Source organism: Neophocaena asiaeorientalis, unplaced genomic scaffold (assembly GCF_003031525.2).
Source record: "Neophocaena asiaeorientalis asiaeorientalis breed wild unplaced genomic scaffold, Neophocaena_asiaeorientalis_V1.1 scaffold418, whole genome shotgun sequence".
Lineage (NCBI taxonomy): Eukaryota > Metazoa > Chordata > Mammalia > Artiodactyla > Phocoenidae > Neophocaena > Neophocaena asiaeorientalis.
The window spans coordinates 5,227,038-5,249,364 of NW_020175731.1; the positions used below are offsets into that span (position 1 = coordinate 5,227,038).

Here is a 22,327-nt window from a genome sequence, read left to right on the forward strand (position 1 = left end):
GATTCTAGGCTTCCTGGGTCTAGGAACTCTTTTCCAACTACATTTTGATTTGAAGTTAATGCTGCTTGCAAAAAGAACACATTCTACTTTTTTACATTTGTTAAAAAAAAACAACCCTGCGTGTGTGTATGAAACATATCATTATCATGACTTCATTTAACAAAATCTTTGCTAAGAACCTACTATGTACTGCTCCCTTCAGTCCAAGCTACCATGATGTCTCATGTAGACCACAGCAGTGATTTCTCTACTTATACTCTTGTACCCTTCTAATTCATTCTCCTCACCTCACAAACACTAGGTGATCTGTTTAAATTCCAAAATTATCAAGATTTGGACACACTTGCATCGTGTATCTGCCTCCCCCACCTAACCCCCAACTTTTGGAGTATTTTAATGCAAATCCTAGACATCGTCATTTCACATCTGTCTATTTTATTTTGTATTTCTAAAAAAATATTGATTTTTAAACACAATTACAATGCTATTATCCTTTCTTCACAATTAACAATAATTCCATGGTATTGTCTAGTACCTAGTCCATATTCAAATTTTCCCACTTATTTAAGAAACTTATTACTGCTGGCTTGTTTGAAACAAGAGACAAACAAGGTCTGCAAATTACCTTGTGTTATTGTATCTCTTAGGTCTCTGTTGAGTACTCTCTCCTTTTATTTATTTTTCCATACCATTGACTTGTTGCAAAAGCTGGGTCAGCTGTGCTACAGAATGTCCTAGAAACAATGTGGTTTTCTGGATTTGTCTGTTTGCTTCCAAGAACCTATTCTCTTAGATAATCTATACTGCCTTAGAAAAGGACAGACTCTAAAAAATAATCAGTCTTGAGTTCATCAGTGAGCTGAGGTTATGAGGTAATCAGGTGAACTAAATTCTAAAGGGCAAAAGGTGGCTCAAAGGAAACATAGGACACCCAATGTTCCACCTTGGAGGGAGGATGGGAGGAAAAGGAGGCAGCCATAGGAGTGGGTAAGAAGAATACAACTATTTTAACACATTTTTAAAGCACACATGTGGACTAGTGTGAAAGTATAGAATCCCCAGGAGCCACAGGCAAGGGAGCCTGCACCTACTCACCAGTTACTCTCCACAGGCCTCCACTGGATATTTACAAGAAAGACTAGGGGCAGGTAGGAAACTGGAAAGCTCCTCTTGGTGGCAAAGGTGTGCAGGGTCTGCTAAAGTCTGAAAGTAGAACAGGAACACCTACATAATCTCATCTCCCACTGGGCTCTGCATGAGTTCAGGATAACAAGCAGGGGTCACTGCCCACAGCCCAGAATCTTCTTGATAGGAAGCAAAAATCTGTCTACTCTTGGGGTAGTCAAAAGAACCTACTTATATACTAGATATGACCATGCTTTTACATGAAGTAAAAAGTATCAGGTCCTAAGGGTGAATTAGGAAACACTATCATGTACTTATTCCCAGGCAAAAAATTGGCAGCTTCTGGGCGAAATGTAGACATGCTTGTGCTCAGGATCCTACACTGATACAAAACAGAGTCCTGCTACTGATCAATGAGGAGTAGGAAATTTATTAAAATAAAGAGTTCACCCACACATGGGTGAACTGAACTGAAGAGGAGGCCAAGATGACTAGCTTATCACAGGAGAGAAGTAGGAGTGATTAAAAAGCCTGGCATGGGCTTCCCTGGTGGTGCAGTGGTTGAGAGTCCGCCTGCCGATGCAGGGGACACGGACTCGTGCCCCGGTCCGGGAAGATCCCACATGCCGTGGAGCGGCTGGTCCCGTAAACCATGGCCGCTGAGCCTGCGCGTCCGGAGCCTGTGCTCCGCAATGGGAGAGGCCACAACAGTGAGAGGCCCGCGTACCGCCAAAAAAAAAAAAAAGCCTGGCATGTGAGGCTCTGGAGCACAGCGTCTGCCTAAGGCTGAGGCTGGAGCAGGAGAAGTGAAAAAACCCAGCCCCAGCATGAGCCTTGCACAAAGTAATAAGCAATAGAAGTCTAAGGCTAGGGGAAGGACAAGAACATGGAGATAAATCCCTTCTGTGACAAATGCACTTAGGGATTGCTAAAAGCTGAGAGTGGAGAAGAAACATCTAGAAAATCCCTCTAGCATTCCAGGCCTCACACTAAGAACAAGCAAGGTTCTTAATAATTCACCACTGGAGGAATTTGAAGCCCTGAATTCGCTGAAATTAACCACAACATAGCAACAACAACAGCAAATCCAAACCCAGCTCATCTACTGATTAGATAGCCTCAACTTCCAGAAGAATCATGATCGAATAGAAGAAGAAGTATGCCTAGTTCTGGGCATAAACATTACTTAGCTCAGTGTCTAATGTTCTTTTATACACATTATCTGACATGTAAACAAAATTATGATAAACATAAAAAGCAAGAACAAAACAACCCATTGTCAAGAGAAAAAACAGACTCAGGATTTGGCCTAGATGTTAAAACTAACAGACAAGGGCTTCAAAATAACTGTAATTAATATACTAAAGGATTTAGAGGAAAAAATGCAATACATGAATGAAGAGATGGAGGACTTAAACAGAGAGATGCATGTCTTTCCTAGGGGTTCTGGGGCAAATTACCACAAGTTGGGTGGCTTAAAACAAGAGAAAATGATTCTTTCACAGTTCTGGAGGCCTGAAGGCTGAAATCAAAGTATCAGCTCTTTATGGAGGCTCTAGGGAAGAAATTTTCTCTGCTTCTTCTATCTTCTGGTGGCCATCAGCATTCCTTGGCTTCCTTGACTTGGCGCCACATCACTCTAATCTCTGCTTCCATCTTCACACTCTCTTTTCGTCTGTGTGTCTGTGTCTTCTTCTGTTTCTTATAAAGACACTTATAATTGGATTTAGGACCCCCTCAGGTATTCCAGGACCCCCTCAGGTATTCCAGGATGATCTCATCTCATCTCAAGAACCTTAACTTAATGACATCTGCAAATAAGATTTTCCCAAATACCATTCACGGGTTCCAGGGATTTAGACATGGACATATCACTGGGGGGCCAGGGGTGGTGAGCACTATTCAACCCACTAAAGATAAAAATCATAAAAGAGAATAACGTTGTGTGGTCAGCAGAATAATGGATCCCCCAAAGATGTCCACTTCCTAATAACCTGGACACGTTACCTTACATGGCAAAAGGGACTTCACAGATGTAAGTAAGTTAACGATACTGAGATGGGGCTATATTATCCTGGGTTATCCAGTTGAGCCCAATATAATCACAAGGGTTCTTTTAAGTGAAAGAGAGAGGCAAGAGGTTAGAGAGAGATTTAAAGACGCTATGTTGCTAGTTTTGAAGATACAGGAAAAGGCCATGAATCAAGGAATGTAGGCAGTTTCTAGAAGCTGGAAAAAGGAAATGGATTCTCCTCTACAGCCTCCAGAAAGAAAACAGCCTACTAGCACCTTGATTTTAGCCAGCTGAGACCCATTTTGGACTTCTGACCTCCAAAGCTTTAATATAATAAAGTTCATAGTTTTAAGCCACAGTTTGTGGTAATTTGGTGCAGCAAAAATAGGAAACTAATCCAGATGGCAATACTAAACATATTTTTTTTCCTTTGACAGGTTTATCTGCAGACTGGACACAGCAGAGGAAATAATTAATGACCTTGGAGATAGATAGAAACTATCCAAAATGAAAGGCAAGAGGAAAATGAGAGAAAAAGAATAGATTGTTTGGTTTTCTTCCAGCATTTTTAGATAATCTATTCGATAATTGTATTCTTAGAATAAGAAGAGAGAACATAAGAAACATTTGAAGAGGTAATGGTCAAGAATTTTCTGAAATAAATAAAAGGCAAAAACAAATCAGAGAATCCCAGAAAACCCTAAGCAAGATAAATACAATTTTTAAAAAAAGCCACAGCTATAAAAAATTGTAGTAAAACTGCTGAAATTCAAAGATAAAGAGAAAAATCTTGAGGCAGAGAAAAAGAAAAGAAACACTACTTACAGTGGAAGATAAGAATTACAGCAGACTTTTTGTCAAACTGTATAATCCAGGGGATAATAGGACATCTGTAAGGTAATGAAAGAAACAAAATTGTCAACTTAGAATTATATATTCTGAAAAAATGTCTCTAAAAATAAAGTTGAAATAAAGACTTTCTCAGACAAACAAAAGCTGAGAGAATTCATTGCTTGGAGACTTGCATTACAAAAATTAAAAGAAGTTCTTCAGGCAGAAGGAATACTATACCAGATAGAAAACTGAATCCTTATAAAAGAATAAAGAGCACTGAAAATTGTAAAAATGAAGTTAAATATAAAAGACATTTTTCTTATGTTGAAATTCTTTAAAATATAATTGACTCCCTATTACTATGATAGTAATAATATGTTCATGGGGTTGATAATACATGCAAAAGGAAAAAAAAATCTAAAAACAGCACAAAGATCAAAAGAAAGAAAATGGTAGTGTATTTGGTAAGGTTTCTACTCCATTTGTGAAGTGATATATTTGGAAGTAAACTGTGATGTTAAAGATGTTCATTGTAAACCCTAGAGCAACCAATAAATAAGCTGATTATGAAAATAAATGAATAAAAAATAATCAATTAAAAGTAGGCACTAAAAAGGAAAGCAGGAACAAAGACCCAATGAAACAAGTAGAAAACATGTAGCAGTTAGTATATTTAAACCCAACCATATCAAGAATTACATTAAATAAAATTGAAATTAACAGTTCAGTTAAAAGACTGATATTATCAGGTTGGATAAGAAAGCAAGACCCAGCTATATGTTGTCTACAATAAATCTGCTTTAAATATAAAGATACAGATAAGTAAAAAGTAAAACGATGAAAAAATTATACTGCCAATCAAAGGGAACTGATTAATACCAGAAAAGGCAGACATCAGAATAAGGTATATTAACACACTAAGGATATTACATAATGATAAAAGGGTAAATTCATGAAAAGGAAATAACAACTCTACATGTATATGCACCTAATAACACACCTTCAAAATACTTTAGAACTGAAATGAGAAATTGAGAAATACACAATTATAGGTGGAGACTTCAACACTTCTCTCTCAGTAACCGATAGAACAAGTAGACAGAAAAATCAGTTAATGAGGGGCTTCCCTGGTGGCTCAATGGTTAAGAACCCACCCGCCAATGCAGGAGACACAGGTTCGACCCCTGGTCTGGGAATATCCCACATGCCACGGAGCAACTAAGCCCGTGCGCCACAACTAATAAGCCTGTGTGCTAGAGCCCACGTGCCACAGCTACTGAAACCTGCATGCCTAGAACCTGTGCTTTGCAACATGAGAAGCCCGCGCACCGCAATGAAGAGTAGCCCCCGCTCGCCGCAACTAGAGAAAGCCTGCGCACAGCAACGAAAACCCAACACAGCCAAAAATAAACTAATTAATTAAATTTTTAAAAGATTAAGCTAGAAAAAAAAATCAGTTAATGATATAGACGATCTAAATAACACTATAAACTAAATTGACCTAACTGACAATTATAGAGCACTCCATCTAACAACAGCAGAACATACATTCTTCAAAAACATATGGAACATTCACCAAGATAGACCATATTCTGGGCCATGGAACAACACATTTAAAAGGATTAAATCACAGAAAGAATGTTTTCCGATCACAGAAAATGAAACTATAAATTAATAAAAGAAGGAATCTGAAGATCCTCAAATTTGGAAATTAAACAACACACTTCTAAATAATCTATAAGTCAAAAAGGAAGTAAAATAATGGATTAGAAAATATCTTCAATAAAAATGAAAATACAATATATAAAAAATTTTGGAAAACAGTGGTGTTTGGTTGAAGTCACAACTCTCAAAAATAAGAAAAAGACACGGCCACACACAACTTAAAAATAGGCAAGGCAAACAATTTGGACCAACATTTCACCAAAGAAATTTCAATGGCAAAGAAGCACTTGTTAAGTTTTTAATATTATTAGTCAAAAATACAAATTTTTGTATTTGTACAAATTACAAATACAAATTAAATCTACAATACAAATTAAATCTACAATAAGATACCATTTACATCTATAAATATGGGTAAAATTTTTCTAATGAATAAACAAATTAAATAACTGGGGTGATGGAAATATTTTATATCTTGATTGTGGTGGTGGAAACATAGCTATTGTTTCTCAAAATTCTTAGAACTATACACCTATAAGAGCTGAAATTTAGTGTATGTACCTCAGAAAACCAGACTTAAAAAATAAAAAGCACTGTGCTAAGTGAAAAGGCTAGACAGAAAAGACTACATACCATATGAGTTCATTATATGATATTCTAGAAAAGTCAAACCATGGGGACAGAAAACAGATCAGTGGTTGCCAGAGGCTTGGTGTGAAGCGATTAGCTGCAAAGGACTATGAAAGATCTTTTTGTAGTGATGGAAATACTCCATATTTTGGATGTGGTAGAGGTTACATGATTTTATGTATTTGACAAAACACATCAGCTATACACTTACCAAGGCTGAATTTTTTTGTATGTAAATTGTACCTCCATAAATGAATGAAGGAATGAATGCCACATAACCCATTTATTTCATTGATTCAACAATCATTTTTGATTAATATCTTAGGATGTGTGAAACACTGTACTAGGGATATGGAGAAACATAAGTAAATAAGGAAGATTTACCTGCAGAAGTTTTACTGGGAAGTGCTCCTGAGAGTATGACCTGTGAAGGAGCGAAAGAAGCAAGATTGGTCAGAGGGCCATATAGTCTCAAAAAAGGCCTCTGCCAAGCCCTTGGGGAGTTCTGGGATGGACCTACAGAGCGGTTCCAATTGAAGCAAAAGCGTTGGGCCTTTGTACCCTTGCATCAGCCAGTCTTTAAATGGAAGCTACCCCAAGGAGAAGGCATAATCCTGGGTGAGGACAGTTTCCAAGGAGGGAACTATCAACTATGAACTGTCAATAGCAAACTTTCCCAGTATCTAGGGAAACGAATGCCTTGATCCTGAAGTGGGGCTGAGTCTCTGGGTGGTACAACACAAGCATTTTGTATGAGATGTGACACCCTAATGTGGGTACTGACATGTGCATGACTAGTTAGACTCTGAAGAAGAATGAAATCAGGGCTATTATAATAGAAACAGAGATTGTGTTCTGCAAGTGTGAGAACTAACAGCTTGGTTTGAGGCAGGGGTAAGGGAATCCAATGGAGTGTCATTGGAACAACTTTATTATATCATTAATATAAATTACCACAGAGAGTAGTATTGGGGGCTGAGAAGCAACCTAAGGGCTGACCTCTATAGAACTCATCATCTGGGCTCCCTTATACTCCGACTGCCATTGATTTGGCCTGTATCAGAGGATGAAAGGAATCTGAGTTTGGGGTATTCGTTCCCTGCCCGTTCCCTGCTTCTCCATAGTTCTGTGTTTCTTTACAGCCACTGCTCCTGAACAGCTGCTTATCCCTCATGGCTCCAGCTCTCCCTGGGCTGCAATAACACCATTTTCTCCCCTTGCCCTTTCAGACCAAAAAGTGGTAATGGCTTCCTGCTATTGCTAGTCCCAGGATGCTTCACCATCCTTTGTTGGTTCCCTTAACTTACCCCTGAAATAGTCCACTCATAAATCAGTTCAACTCTTCCAAATACGGCATGTTTTCTGCCAGAACTCCCTGACTCATCCACTTTTGCTTGCTCGTGCTCTCACCTAAAGTCTATTTCTTCTTTCCCATTTCTCTTTTCTTACCTTTTGGGACCTATCAGCCAATTAATTTGCAGATCTCTGTGATGATATTTCTGCTTCATTTTGGGTTGGGTTATTTACCCTATAGGAATTAAAAGAAGTGAGGGCTAATGTATTTAATCGTCAAACTTGTATATCCCCCACCAGCCCACCCATCCCTGTAGGGCCATGCTTTTCCCTCTGCCTGTACGGGCCCAGCATGCTTCTTCTGTACAACTCTGTTCTTCCTCCCACTGCCTGTAGTACCTGCCTTCTCCTTCTCATCCTACAAGACCTACTATAGGGTCAGCTCTTCTACAGAGTCCGACCTCTCCCGCCAACCATCAATGGATTTAAATGTTTTCTCCTCTTTGCTACCATAGCTCACTACAGATTCCTTTAGCATAACACTTATCACATTGTTCCATAACTGTTTACACACAGTTCTCTCCACTGGACTATTAATTCCCACAAGACTGTGTCCTTTTCATTTTTCGATCCCTAGCCTCTAACACATGCCTGGTACATAGTAGTTGCTCAGTAAGTTTATGATGGATGAGTTAGGGAGGAAAACTAGATTCTTCTCTAACAGTTCTAAGTATAATCCAGGTACACTGTGAATTTAAGGCCACCATTAATCAACAAATCCATGGGTTGTCAGGGTTATGTGTCAAGAGGAGCCTTGTCTAATCCAACTTGGAAACACATGCATTTCCAGCTTTACAGTTTCATTGGCTCATTCAAACTCTTTAACATTAGCTTGTCTAATACAGGACCACAGAAACCCAAGTTTACAGAGTTGAAGTCCAAGAATCTCCTATACACACATGAACATGGTCATATGCCCTAGCCCAGGCAGAATTACAGCAAATCAAAGGGAGGCATTCTTTTTTCCAGCTTCTCTAAACTGAAAAATGTAAGCAAAGGCAGTAAAATTGCATATCTTGTACCATTTGTCCTCGCTCAACCTTTTTCCGTAAACTAACTTTGGAAACTTAAGGTTTCAAGATAGATCTTGAAAATTAGACACCTCTATGAGGATGCTATTTAAAAGAATTTTCCAAGGTTATCCTCTGGGAGTCTAAAGTTTATGTGCTTTCAGCTTCCACCGTAACCTAAGTCAATCTGCTGTTTTCTATTGCATATGGTCTGGAAAGTAACTCCCCCCTTTTCCACTGCAGGGAGTTAACCCCACAGCAGAAACAGTGAGTCAGAGGACAAGAACCAGATGATGCAGACGACCCCATCACAACCATGCAAGCTGGTGTAAACAACTCTAACATGGCATGGGGATTAGATTCAGTATAGTGCTCCTTCCTCCCAGACCTGAGTCACCTTCCTCTAGGGATCAAATGCAGTAACAGTCAGTTTTTAATTGAATTCTTCAGAGTAATGACATTTATTTTGCCTATTGTTTACTGTGAAGTTTATGTCAAGGAGGATGTTGATATAATTGCAAAAAGAATTATCTCCAACTACTCCCTTTTAGCTTGTTACGGTACAGCCACCCTGCAATATTCAGTGATGAGTTATTTAAAGCTCTTGAATGTGACACTGGTCTCCTTTCACATTGAAATGGCTTATGCCAAGAAAATTCTCCTAAACCAGAAGTTGACTAGAAACTGGTCTAGAGAAGTGCAAAGGAAAATTTAAATTATCTGTAAGGAGGAGCGAGAGATTTCTTTATAATATAATGGCACTGGGATTTAGCTGAACTCTAGGAACTGAGTGAACGAGGATGAAAAAGTGCAAGAAACCCTACTTAGCACTTTGCTTTTAGTATCGTATTTCATTTAATCCTTATGGCATCCATGGATGGTAGATGTGATTAACTCCATTTAACAAACAAGGAAACTGAGGCTCAGAGGGTAAGTAAGGAACTGAGGCTTTATTCTACTTCAACTCAATGAACTCTTTAGCTAATAGAATTAGTGGTGGGGGTGGGAAGGTTTCTGCTCCAAACACATTGATGTACTCATGCTGTTGCCCTGTGCCCCGCCCAAACATGTGCTGTACTTTTTCCTCTCACTGCCTTTGCTTCTTCACTCCCTGAAAACTCCCTCCCCACTGCCCTCTCAGCTAATCCAGACTTCACATCTCAACTCCCATTCCATTTCTTCCAAGAAGATTTCTCAAATCATGCTGTTCACAGGGCCTGCACCCTTGCTGAACTTCTATAGCTTTATTTCTCTCTGCTTTGTTCCTGTCGCACTGGTCATATTTTGCCAGGTACTGGTATCTATTTTCCCAAGTATATGTCTTTTCTTTCCCACTAGCTTGTAAGCAGCCCAAGATCAGGGACTTGATCTTAATATTCTCCACCATTCTTAAAAATAATTCTGAGCACTCAGTTGAACACCAGTATATAAAAAGCATAGAGGAATAAAGGAATGAATGAATAGCTTATAGAAGAAATACTTGAAAACATGTCTTGTGTATGTCCTATCACTACTTAATTATTGCCTACCCTTTCCATATTTACATTGTAACACAATCATAATTCTCATTTGCCATAGAAAAAGTAAATCTATTTACTAAAGTAGGAAAATAACTAAATTATTCTATAAGATTTTTCAATAGCAACAGTTGAAACAAACAGAAAGCACAAACCACCATGACCCTAGTTAATCAGGTTGGCCTGCATTGTACACAAGCTTCATTTTTCCTTACAAGAAAATTTACCTTTCTAAAAATGAGTTGGAGGTCAAAGGGCATTTGTCAAGGGCCCCATGAGTTCCTTGGATAGACCTGTATTCAGACCACAAGGCCTAGAAAGAGTGATAGGGTCAGGGAAGGTAGTCAGAAACACTCAAAGTCTTAATTGGGCCAAAATGAAGAAAACAATAAACTCAGAGAAAACCCAGGCCAAACAGCTTCACTGAATGATCCATCCCTTCAAGGGAATTGCCCATTCTTGGGAACTGTGAATCCTTTCTGTCTTTCTTTCCTTTGTCATGCTACATGATTAAGTTCTCCAGTTAATGAGAAAAACATTTGACTTACTTATGTTCAATAAATTCCCATAAAAAAGTTGGAAATTGGAAACATTTTCAAGCTGAGAAGCATTAAAAAAAAGGTTCAAAAGCATCCATCAAGCCGCTCTGCACCAAATGGAGGCATTTAACACCATCCTGGCAACCTGAGCCATACGCCCTGCCCTGTCTACCCAGCAAGAAGCATCTAAGAAACCACAGGAAGCTCATCCCAAGCTCCTCCAGCAACATTCCTCATTCTCGGATTGGATCCAACACAGGCTGGGATGGAGCCTTAGAACCAGTGGATGTCCCAGACACAGAAATCAGAATGTAACCTACATATTTATTTTGGTCATTAAATTATTTTTACTATTAAAGCCTCTTTAAGAAAAACTTAGGACCAAAAAAAAAAAAAAAAGGCAGAAAAAGAAACAATCACCCATAATTATACCTTCTTAAGCTAGCAAATATTAACAGAATTCTTGACTTTCTCCCTCAGAACCTTCCTCCATCTCCCAATATTCTCATCTCATTGAAAGGCATTGCCATCTACCAACTAGGTCACATAGGCCACAAATCGTTTTTCTAATAGCTCTCATATTTGGATTTAGAAAATTTCAGCTTAATTACTAATTTAATGGGGTTAATATTTTGTAAATATTAAACCAATGTTCCCTTTTTTGCTCTTTCCCATTACTCTTGTTTCCTGACAGTCATTAACTATTATAACCCAAGAGAATTACTCCCTACAGCAAGGAGAAGATTGTGACGTAGAGGAAGTACCAACACGACAGGAAGACATAGAAAACCTACTCCTCCAGCCCCTAGTGATTTGTGAAGAAAGGATAGAGGCAGGGGAAGCATGTAGTATAAGGAAAAATAAACCTCTCAGATTATAAGCCATCAAGATTTGGGGGTACTTTGTTACAGCAACATTACCCATCTTATCCTGACTGATATACTAAGTTGTATCAAACCCAGAAAGCCCTAATAAGCAGGCTGATCTCCAGAGTCATCTAGAGCCACTCAGAGCTGCCTTCATCTACTTCCTACAGAGGTGGCACAATGCTCAGACCATTCCAGAGAATATAGAATGGGTATGACTCCAAGTTTGGAACAAATCAACAGCATATTTGTCGAAGCTTATATGAATCTTAGGTAATAATCAAGGTCTAAGTCTCACTTCTGCCCAAGTATACTCTGTTCCTCATGGACTTGTATCTCTATGTCTCCTGCCCCCTCCCAACCAAGATGAATCATTAGCAGGAAATGTACCCATGTATATCCGGTCTAGGAAGAAACAACCTCCTCCTTTCATCTGTCCTCATTTTCTTTCCTTTTTTTTTTTCCTTCTCATTAAAAACCTAAATTTAATAATTCTTGCTTTATTTTTGCATCTCCTAGAAAGGAAATCTGAATTTAATCATTGCTTTCTACTTATGACCAGAAAATATGCCTGCTGTGGCCTCCAGAACATCACCATGACATTCCTTATCCCACAAATTGCCCTTTCAAAAGCAGGACATGGTGTGTCAAGAATTTAAGCTTCCAATGTAAAAAGTTACATTTTGATTTAAATAAATAGATTTTCCCCTTCCACTGCTGTGCATAAACAGAAAACAACAGACTCCCAGCTCACCATCATTAACTTTTAACAGACAATCCACCTCCTACTAGTGATGATTGGATGAGCCATATAAAGGTTCAACAATGGGACAGGATTTACAGCAATCCCTCGAAGACAAAGTAACTTGGCAGACAAGGTACCTAATTCCAAGAGTAAGAAGAGAGACTGGATTATCTTCTCAAGGTTCTCTTTGGGCTCTGTGGCCTTGTGATTATGTAATAAAGCTATTCTAAAGCCACTCAAGTCAAGTTAAGAGCTTTTTTAGTTAAAAATTCTATACTCATTGGAATTGCTTGAGTTTTAGAGCCCACAGATTTTAAAAAATCTCCAGTTCCCTTGTAAATCAGGAGATAATTAAAAATATGTACCCATAAGAATAGAGGGAAAAGGAGTTTTTCATTTAAAGCAAAAGCAAAATATAACTAATTCAAAGTAAACTGAGCAACTGATCTTTAGAAGAAATTATTTATTTAAAAAATATTTAGTGGAGTTTACTATGTGTCATGCTTTTAAGTCTTATAACAACTTTGTAAGATAGATACCAAACCCATTTTACAGATTGCAGAAAGAAGGCACAGAGAGGTTAAGTAACTTGCTCAAAGTTACATACATGGTAACTGGCAAAGCCAGGATTCACCCCCGGGAATCTGATTCCAGAGTCTGTGTCCTTAGTCACTAAGCTATGATGCCACTCAAGTAGGAGATACTGAATATAAACTTCAGGGTGACTGAAGACTTCTGGAAACCTTCTAAGAATCTTAGGGTCCAGAGGGCTTTTAGGGCCACCTCCTAATAATATCTCACCAACAGACATACAACCTACCCTATAATACCACCACCAGTGGGAAACCCACTACTTCTCAAGGCAACTCATTGAACAAATGTAATGATTAGAAAATTCTTGGTTCTGTTAAGACAAACTCTATTTCCTTGCAGCAACAAGCTATTGATTTTGATTCTATGCTTTGGCATATGTAGGATTAATCTAAGCTCATTCACATGCCTGCCTTTCAAATATAGAAAAACTTGTGTCCCAGTGGATCACTTTCTTCTCTTCTTCAATTTTGCTCTTCTCAATTCCTTATTCAATTATTCCCACGTGTGGCAGGGTTCCAAAAATTATCACCAGCCTTGTCACTGTCCCATGAACACACTCTAAATTATCTGTATCACTATTAAAGTGGGATACATAGAATTTAACAAAGTACTAAGGCATGGTATAATCAGGGCTAGATAGAGAAATACCCTCAATTACCTCAATTCCAGACTTCTTATAATACCATGTACAAGAGTAATTAACTTTTTTGAGAAGCCATATCACATCATAAATTCATATTGAACTTACTGTCATTTTTATTTGATAGTAAAATGTGGCACAATTCTAAGAGTGTAAAAAACATATGTACAGTTTTGAAAACTGGAATAAAAATGAACATCTGTGTATCCACCACTCAACTTTAGGACTATGGCATTAAAAGTGGCTTAGAAGCCTCCATACACATCTCCCTAATTGCAGCCCTCTTCCCTTTACCCCAAAGTAACCTCTACTCTGTATATTGTGTTCACCATTCCCATGCTTTTTTCATTATGCTTTTACTAACCACGCGTCCCTAAATAATATATCGTTTAATTTCATTTTTAAAAATATTTTACAAATGGAACCATAATGTATATATTCTTACTTCACTCAACATTATGTCATTGAGATTCTTCCATTTAAGTCCATTTTATACCTTTCACTGAGTCTCCTCAAACTTTTCCCATAGAGTTTTGTTGTTGTTGTTATTTAAATTTTTACTGGAGTATAGTTGGTCCCATAGAGTTTTTTAGGTAAAAAAATAGAATTTTATATTCATCTCTATAACGTAGAATCTACCCAATCTCTTCCATCTCAGAAAATATCTCTTACTAAATAAGAAGAAACTTGAATTGATAGAGGTATTGTCCATACTTCAACCCCTGGATTGGCCTCTAGGATTCCTCTAAACACAGAAGCCCCACGTTTTGAAAGAATTGCTGAGAAAAAACCATGCTTTCATGATTTAAACCACATACTGAAAAGAATGATCTCTTATATTGTAGAAAAATAATCATATGCCTAATAAATTTAAAGCTTATTTTGATTAAGTTCAAAGGCAAACAATAATTGTACTTTATTTGCCACAGGTATAAAACATACATGTTTAATTTTTCTCAGCAAAGGGATTTCTCTAATTGCCAACATCTTCAAATAATCTTATTATTAAATTAGCACAGTCACTATACCACTTGACAGTAAAGATTTTTTTGTTATTATGGAGGATATTTTCAGTTAGTAAAGGACCACAACTCTTGGTGTATATAGAGGCAACCCAAAATTTCTAGAATCAGAAAATGTGAATACCTTGTAAAAATCCATTTTAAATTCCCAATCTCTCTCCTCCCTCTCTCTTTCTCTCTCTCTCTCTCTCTCTCTCTCTCTCTCTCTCTCAAACATGAAACAACATCCTGAGGTACCCTTTTAAGATCAGAGTTATTATAGGAAATAATATAGGAAAAGTATATATGAAAAAGGAATATAGTATATAAGAAAAGAGTTCCATTTCTTTTCTTTCCCCTTACAATCTTCTGAGAGGTTGAGGTGCTAATACAGAATAAAACAAATGAAAAAAATGGAGGGTGGAGTAAAGACTTTGGTTAATACCTGTGATTATCTATACAATCTCTCATCACACATTGACTAAACCTAACATAACAGGGAGATGTCAAGTAAAAAGGAATCACTCACTGAAATATTTCTAGTAGAAGAGCCATATCATTTTAAATCAAGAGGCCCCTATTAAACTGGAGAATAAACACTGATAAAGATACTTACCTCACTATTGTATTCATTAAAAAGCAAGGCTAATATACAGCACAGGACATGTGCAAAATCCACTATCCTGTCCTATTAAGAATAACCTCTCTGCCATCTCTATTCATTTTTTCAACTAATAAAGATATACAATATACTCAACTTTGCGAAACTACCAAGTCATCTGGAGAGATTTTTATTTTGCCATCAACTTTTTGATGGAATCTGAGTTTAGGTATGTAGAAAGAAGACACACTAATCTAGATAAGCAACTGTAGTAACAAACCACCCCAGAAGTCTCATTAGCTTGTAAAAAAAAAAAAAGTTCATTGTGGCTCACACTACTTGTCAGGGAGCTCCAATCACTTGGGTCAACAGGGTGTCTATTCCAGGGATCCAGTATAATGGAGATTCTAATGGCCTTCTTGGTCAACAGAGCAAAGAAAAAGAGAGCTGTGGGTTCTTCTAAGCTTCATCTAAAACACAGGTCCTTTTTACCCATTGCCCATTGTCCATAATTGGTTATATGACTCAACCCAACTATAAGACTATTGGGAAATTTGGAGGAACATTACGATCTCTGCAATAGAAGAGTATCCAAATCTAAACCTTATAGTTATGGTAGAAAGCTAGCAATCTCTTTTTCACCTCCTTCTCCTACTATAGAAACACTAATTAAAACCCATTGAGTAAGGTAAAGTTTCAATAGTCCTGGAAACTAGTAGTGTTCATCTATGATCTGAATCCTATAAAAAAGTCTACCAGCCAAATGGCAGATAAAACCTATACACAATTTGCAGAGGCATATAGACAAAAATATATAACAAAACAATCTATCCAGTCCAGGTTTTTACCTTTAAAGTTTGACTTGTCTGGCCTTGGTTGATTCAGAGTTGATGTATAAGACAGCCTGGGATGTTTCACTCCCTCCCCAATCAGATAGTGCTACCATTCTCTGTAGCATAATTAAACTGGGAATAGAGATAGATGGGTAGAGCTCTAGGGGCTGACATTTCTGAACTCCACAGTGATACAAGCTAGTGGGACAAGGAAATTCACTGTAAGGCAATCAGAATCCATATGAAATAAAAGAGTGGAATACACTAGAAAATAGGTAAAGAGCTATGCATATCAACAAGTCTTCCAAATTAGGATATGAGAATTCTAGTAGCAAGCGGGTAAGAAGTTATGGAAATCAAAGAGAACCAGCAACCTTTTATAACTGGTTTTGTCCTGCCAAGTTTGAGATGTGAACAATAATCTATCAGTAATTACTAAAAGAGAGGTAGTTAATGGAAGAGAGTGTAGAAGAGTCTTAATCATCTTAGAAAGAAGCTTCAGTGTAACGCTAAGATCTATCTACTCAGATTATCAGAAAGTTTAGTAGCTGTCCTCTGGGGAATCCCACTTCCTGAGTCTAAGAACTATCCAGAATGCTAACTCATTTATAGACCAGTCATGCCTACTCTGCCTTGACTCTGATGCCAGAAATTAGATGTGTCTCCTTGAAGCTGGAAGATCTGCCACCTTTTCTGAAATATGGTTGAGATGGGGGCTCTTTTCTTCTACCCAGCCCCCACTCATGGAATGGAGGTTCTACCTTTGTGCCACTGAGAATATTGGGGCCCCAGTTGCCCTTTCCCTGGCTCATGATATGGAGGTCCCAACACAAGGAGAGGAAAGCCAAGGAGAACTGGGGCTGTTGCCTCCTCTCCACCAAGAGCTCAGCTCCTAAAGTGGGAGTGTCACGTAGAGAGGTGTGCCACTGTCCCCATCCCCAGCACTAGAGCTGTGGCTCAGAGATTCTGCCCAGAGAAAATCAAGCTATAAAACAGAGGACTCGGAATTTGTTCCCAAAGGAATTGACTTCATTTCCAACAGAGCATGGAGAAGTTCAAGGCTAAAGGCACTCTCAAAGACAATTGAGGTGTGATAAAAAGCAATTGGAAGGAAATTGATAGATTCATTGGAGATATAGGCTAAAATGTAAGTTGGATGGTTTGCTAGAAAGAAATAGGAAAACAGACAGCTGGAAGGAACCTTCCTGGGGTCAGAACATATCTCAAACACTGACCTCAGGAACTATCCTTTCAAAGGAGCCCAAATGTTATTGGGTCAGTTTTTAGAGCAATCTATGTCCCAAGGCACTGTTGAAGTAGAGTAATCAGCCAGCAATTGGTGGAGTTTAACAGCTGGGTATGACCAAGGAAAGATATAGACCAAAAAAGCACTGCCAAATCCAGTCTTCCCAGGGTGACTGTGGGCATACCCAAGTTGTATCCCTTTAGGAGCAACATCAGCGGCTCCATACTGCAGAAAGAGAGACATATTTCACTAAAATAATATAGTCAGTCAATAAATAAGTAAACAAGCAAATAATAATAAGTTCTGAAGGGTGAGGACCAGAATTGTTACAATATATTATCTAAAATGTCCAGTTTCTAACAACAAAATTATGAGACAAGCAAAGAAACAGGAAAGAATGACTCATGCACTGAAAAAAGAAGTAGGTAACAGAAACTGCCTGTGAGAAAAAACAGAAGTCAAATTTAACAGAAAAAATCCTCAAAGTAGCCATTATAAACATTTTCTAATAACTAACAGACTTTATGACTTAAAAAGTAAAGAAAGGTATAACAATGTCACATCCAAAAGAAAATATCAGTAAGGAGATAGAAATTATTTTAAATAACCAAATGGAAATTCTGGTCTTGAAATGCACAACTGAAGTGAAAAATTCACCAGAGGGGTGAAACCTTCAAAATGGCGGAAGAGTAAGATGTGGAGATCACCTTCCTTTCCACAAATACATCATAAATACATCTACATGTGGAACAACTCCTACAGAACACCTACTAAACGCTGGAAGAAGAACCCAGACCTCCCAAAAGGCAAGAAACTCCCCACGTACCCCGTAGGGCAAAAGAATAAAGAAAAAACAGAGACAAAAGAATAGGGACGGGACCTGCACCTCTGGGAGGGAGCTGTGAAGGAGGCAAGGTTTCCACACACTAGAAGCCCCTTCGCGGGTGGAGATGGCGGGTGGCGGAGGGGGGAAGCTTTGGAGCCACGGAGGAGACCACAGCAACAGGGGTGCGGAGGGCAAAGCGGAGAGATTCCCACACAGAGGATCAGTGCCAACCGGCACTCACCAGCCCGAGAGGCTTGTCTGGCTGCCCCGCCGGGGCGGGCGGGGACTGGGAGCTGAGGCTCAGGCTTCCCTCGGATCCCAGGGAGAGGACTGGGGTTGGCTGCGTGAACACAGCTTGAACAGGCTAGTGCGCCATGGCTAGACGGGAGGGAATCAGCAAAAAGGTCTGGACCTGCCTAAGAGGCGAGAGACCCTTGTTCCGGGGTGCGCAAGGAGAGGGGATTCAGAGCACCGCCTAAACGAGCTCCAGAGATGGGCGCGAGCCGTGGCTATCAGCGCGGACGGGAGACGCTGAGGCTGCTACTGCAGCCACCAAGAAGCCTGTGTGCAAGCACAGGTCACAGTCCACACCTCCCCTCCAGGGAGCCTGTGCAGCCCGCTACTGCCAGGGTCCCGTGATCCAGGGACAACTTCCCCGGGAGAACACACGGCGCGCCTCAGGCTGTTGCAACGTACCCCACAATGAATCATCCCAAAATTGAGGTGGTAGACTTTGGGAGCAACGATATATATATTTTTCCTTTTACTCTTTTTGTGAGTGTGTGTGTGTGTGCTTCTTTGTGTGATTTTGTCTATATAGCTTGGCTTTTACCATTTGTCCTAGGGTTCTGTCTGTCCGTTTTTGGGGGGGTTTTTTGGGGGGAGTTTACTTTTTTTTTTTAAGTATAGTTTTTAGCGCTTGTTATCATTGGTGGATTTGGTTTGTGGTTTGGTTGCTTTCTTTCTTTTTATTACTTTTTAATTTTTTTATTTTTGATAATTTTTTATTTTAATAACTTTTATTTTATTTTTTTCTTTCTTTATTTCTTTTTTTCTTCTGAGCTATGTGGCTGACAGGGTCTTGGTGCTCTGGCCGGGTGTCAGGTCTGTGCCTCTGAGGTGGAAGAGCCGAGTTCAGGACATTGGTCCACCAGAGACCTCCCAGTTCCATGTAATATTAAATGGCAAAAGCTCTCAAAGAGATCTCCATCTCAATGCTAAGAACAAGCTGCACTCAACGACCAGCAATCTCCAGTGCTGGACACCCTATGCCAAACAACTAGCAAGACAGGAACACAAACCCATTCATTAGCAGAGAGGCTGCCTAAAATCATAAGGTCACAGACAAACAAAAACACACCACTGGACACAGTCCTGCACACCAGAAAGACAAGATCCAGCCTCATCCACCAGAACACAGGCACCTGTGCCCTCCACCAGGAAGCCTACACAACCCACTGAACCAACCTTACCCACTGGGGGCAGACACCAAAAACAACAGGGACTATGAACCTGCAGCCTGAGAAAAGGAGACCCCAAACACAGTAAGCTAAGCAAAATGAGAAGAGAGAGAAATACTCAGCAGATGAAGGAGCAAGGTAAAAACCCACCAGACCAAACAAATAAAGAGGAAATAGGCAGTCTACCTGGAAAAGAATTCAGAGTAATGATAGTAAAGATGATCCAAAATCTTGGAAATAGAATGGAGAAAATACAAGAAACGTTTAACAGGGACCTAGAAGAACTAAAGAGCAAACAAAGATGAACAACACAATAAATGAAATTAAAAATTCTGTAGAAGGAATGAATAGCAGAAGAACGGATGCAGAAGAACGGATAAGTGACCTGGAAGATAAAACAGTGGAAATAACTACCGCAGAGCAGAATAAAGAAAAAAGAATGAAAATAATTGTGGACAGTCTCAGAGACCTCTGGGACAACATTTAATGCACCAACATTCGAATTATAGGGGTTCCAGAAGAAGAAAAGGAAAAGAAAGGGTCTGAGAAAATATTTGAAGAGATTATAGTTTAAAAGTTCCCTAATATGGGAAAGGAAATAGTTAATCAAGTCCAGGAAGCACAGAGAGCCCCATACAGGATAAATCCAAAGAGAAACATGCCAAGACACATACTAATCAAACTGTTAATAATTAAATACAAAGAAAAAATATTAAAAGCAGCAAGGGAAAAACAACAAATAACATACAATGGAATCCCCATAAAGTTAACAGCTGATCTTTCAGCAGAAACTCTGCAAGCCAGAAGGGAGTGGCAGGACACATTTAAAGTGATGAAAGGGAAAAACCTATAACCAAGATTACTCTACCCAGCTAGGATCTCATTCAGATACGATGGAGAAACTAAAACCTTTACAACAAGAAAAAGCTAAGAGAATTCAGCACCACCAAACCAGCTTTAGAACAAAGGCTAAAGGAATTTCTCTGGGCAAGAAACACAAGAGAAGGAAAAGGCCAACAATAACAAACCCAAAACAATTAAGAAAATGTTAAGAGGAACATACACATTGATAATTACCTTAAATGTAAATGGATTAAATGCTCCACCAAAAGACATAGACTGGCTGAATGGATACAAAAACAAGACCCATATATATGCTTTCTATAAGAGACCCACTTCAGACCTAGGGACACATATATACGGAAAGTAAGGGGATGGAAAAAAAATATTCCATGCAAATGGAAATCAAAAGAAAACTGGAGTAGGAATTCTCATATCAGACAAAATAGACTTTAAACTAAAGACTATTAAAAGAGACATAGAAGGACACTACATAATGATCAACGGATCAATCCAAGAAGAAGATATAACAATTGTAAATATTTATGCACCCAACATAGGAGCACATCAATACATAAGGCACAAGGGCTTCCCTGGTGGCGCAGTGGTTGAGAGTCCGCCGGCCAATGCAGGGGAAATGGGTTCGTGCCCCAGTCCGGGAAGATCCCACATGCCATGGAGGGGCTGGGCCCGTAAGCCATGGCCGCTGAGCCTGCGCATCCGGAGCCTGTGCTCCACAATGGGAGAGGCCACAACAGTGAGAGACCCGCGTACCGCAAAAACAAAAACAAAAACAAATACATAAGGCAAAAGCTAACAACCATAAAAGGGGAAATCGACAGTAACACATTCATAGTAGGGGACTTTAACACCCCACTTTCACCAATGCACAGATCATCCAAAATGAAAATACATAAAGAAACACAAGCTTTAAATGACACATTAAACAAGATGGACTTAATTGATATTTATAGGACATTCCATCCAAAAACAACAGAATACACTTTCTTCTCACGTGCTCATGGAACATTCTCCAGGATAGAATATATACTGGGTCACAAATCAAGCCTTAGTAAATTTAAGAAAATTGAAATCATATCAAGTATCTTTTCCGACCAACACTCTATGATATTAGATATCAATTACAGGAAAAAATCACTAAAAAATACAAACATATGGAGGATAAACAATACACTACTTAAAACCCAAGAGATCATTGAAGAAAACAAAGAGGAAATCAAAAAAATACCTAGAAACAAATGACAATGAAAACATGACAACCCAAAAGCTATGGAATGCAACAAAAGCAGTTCTAAGAGGGAAGTTTATAGCAATAAAATCCTACCTCAAGAAAATCTGAGCAAGTGGGGTTTATCTCAGGAATGCAAGGATTCTTCAATATACGCAAATCAATCAATGTGATACACCATATTAACAAATTGAAGGATAAAAACCATATGATCATCTCAATAGATGCAGAAAAAGCTTTTGACAAAATTCAATACCAACTCATGATAAAAACTCTCCAGAACGTAGGCACAGCGGGAACCTACCTCAACATAATAAAGGCCATATATGACAAACCGAAAGCCAACATCGTTCTCAACGGTGGAAAACTGAAATAATTTCCCCTAAGACCAGAAGCAAGACCAGGAACAATGTTGTCCACTCTCACCACTCTTATTCAACATAGTTTTGGAAGTTTTAGCCACGGCAATCAGAGAAGAAAAGGAAATAAAAGGAATCCAAATCGGAAAAGAAGAAGTAAAGCTGTCACTGTTTTCAGATAACATGATACTATACATAGAGGATCCTAAAGACTCTACCAGAAAACTACTAGAGCTAATCAATGAATTTGGTAAAGTAGCAGGATACAAAATCAATGCACAGAAATCTCTTGCACTCCTATACACTAATGATGAAAAAACTGAAAGAGAAATTAAGGAAACGCTCCCATTTACCATTGCAGCAAAATGAATAAAATACCT

The 22,327-nt window shown here is 38.8% G+C and overlaps 1 protein-coding gene across 1 annotated transcript in view; it reads left to right on the forward strand.

Moving 5' to 3' along the window:
- Positions 1 to 3,649, forward strand: part of IGF1 (insulin like growth factor 1) — a 145,630-nt gene extending 141,981 nt beyond the window's left edge. Inside the window, exon 5 of the mRNA XM_024732195.1 lies at positions 3,577 to 3,649. Within this exon, the coding sequence (XP_024587963.1) occupies positions 3,577 to 3,611 (35 nt within the window). The 3' untranslated portion in view covers positions 3,612 to 3,649. The remainder of the gene's footprint in view (positions 1 to 3,576) is intronic.
- The last annotated feature ends 18,678 nt before the right edge of the window (positions 3,650 to 22,327 follow it).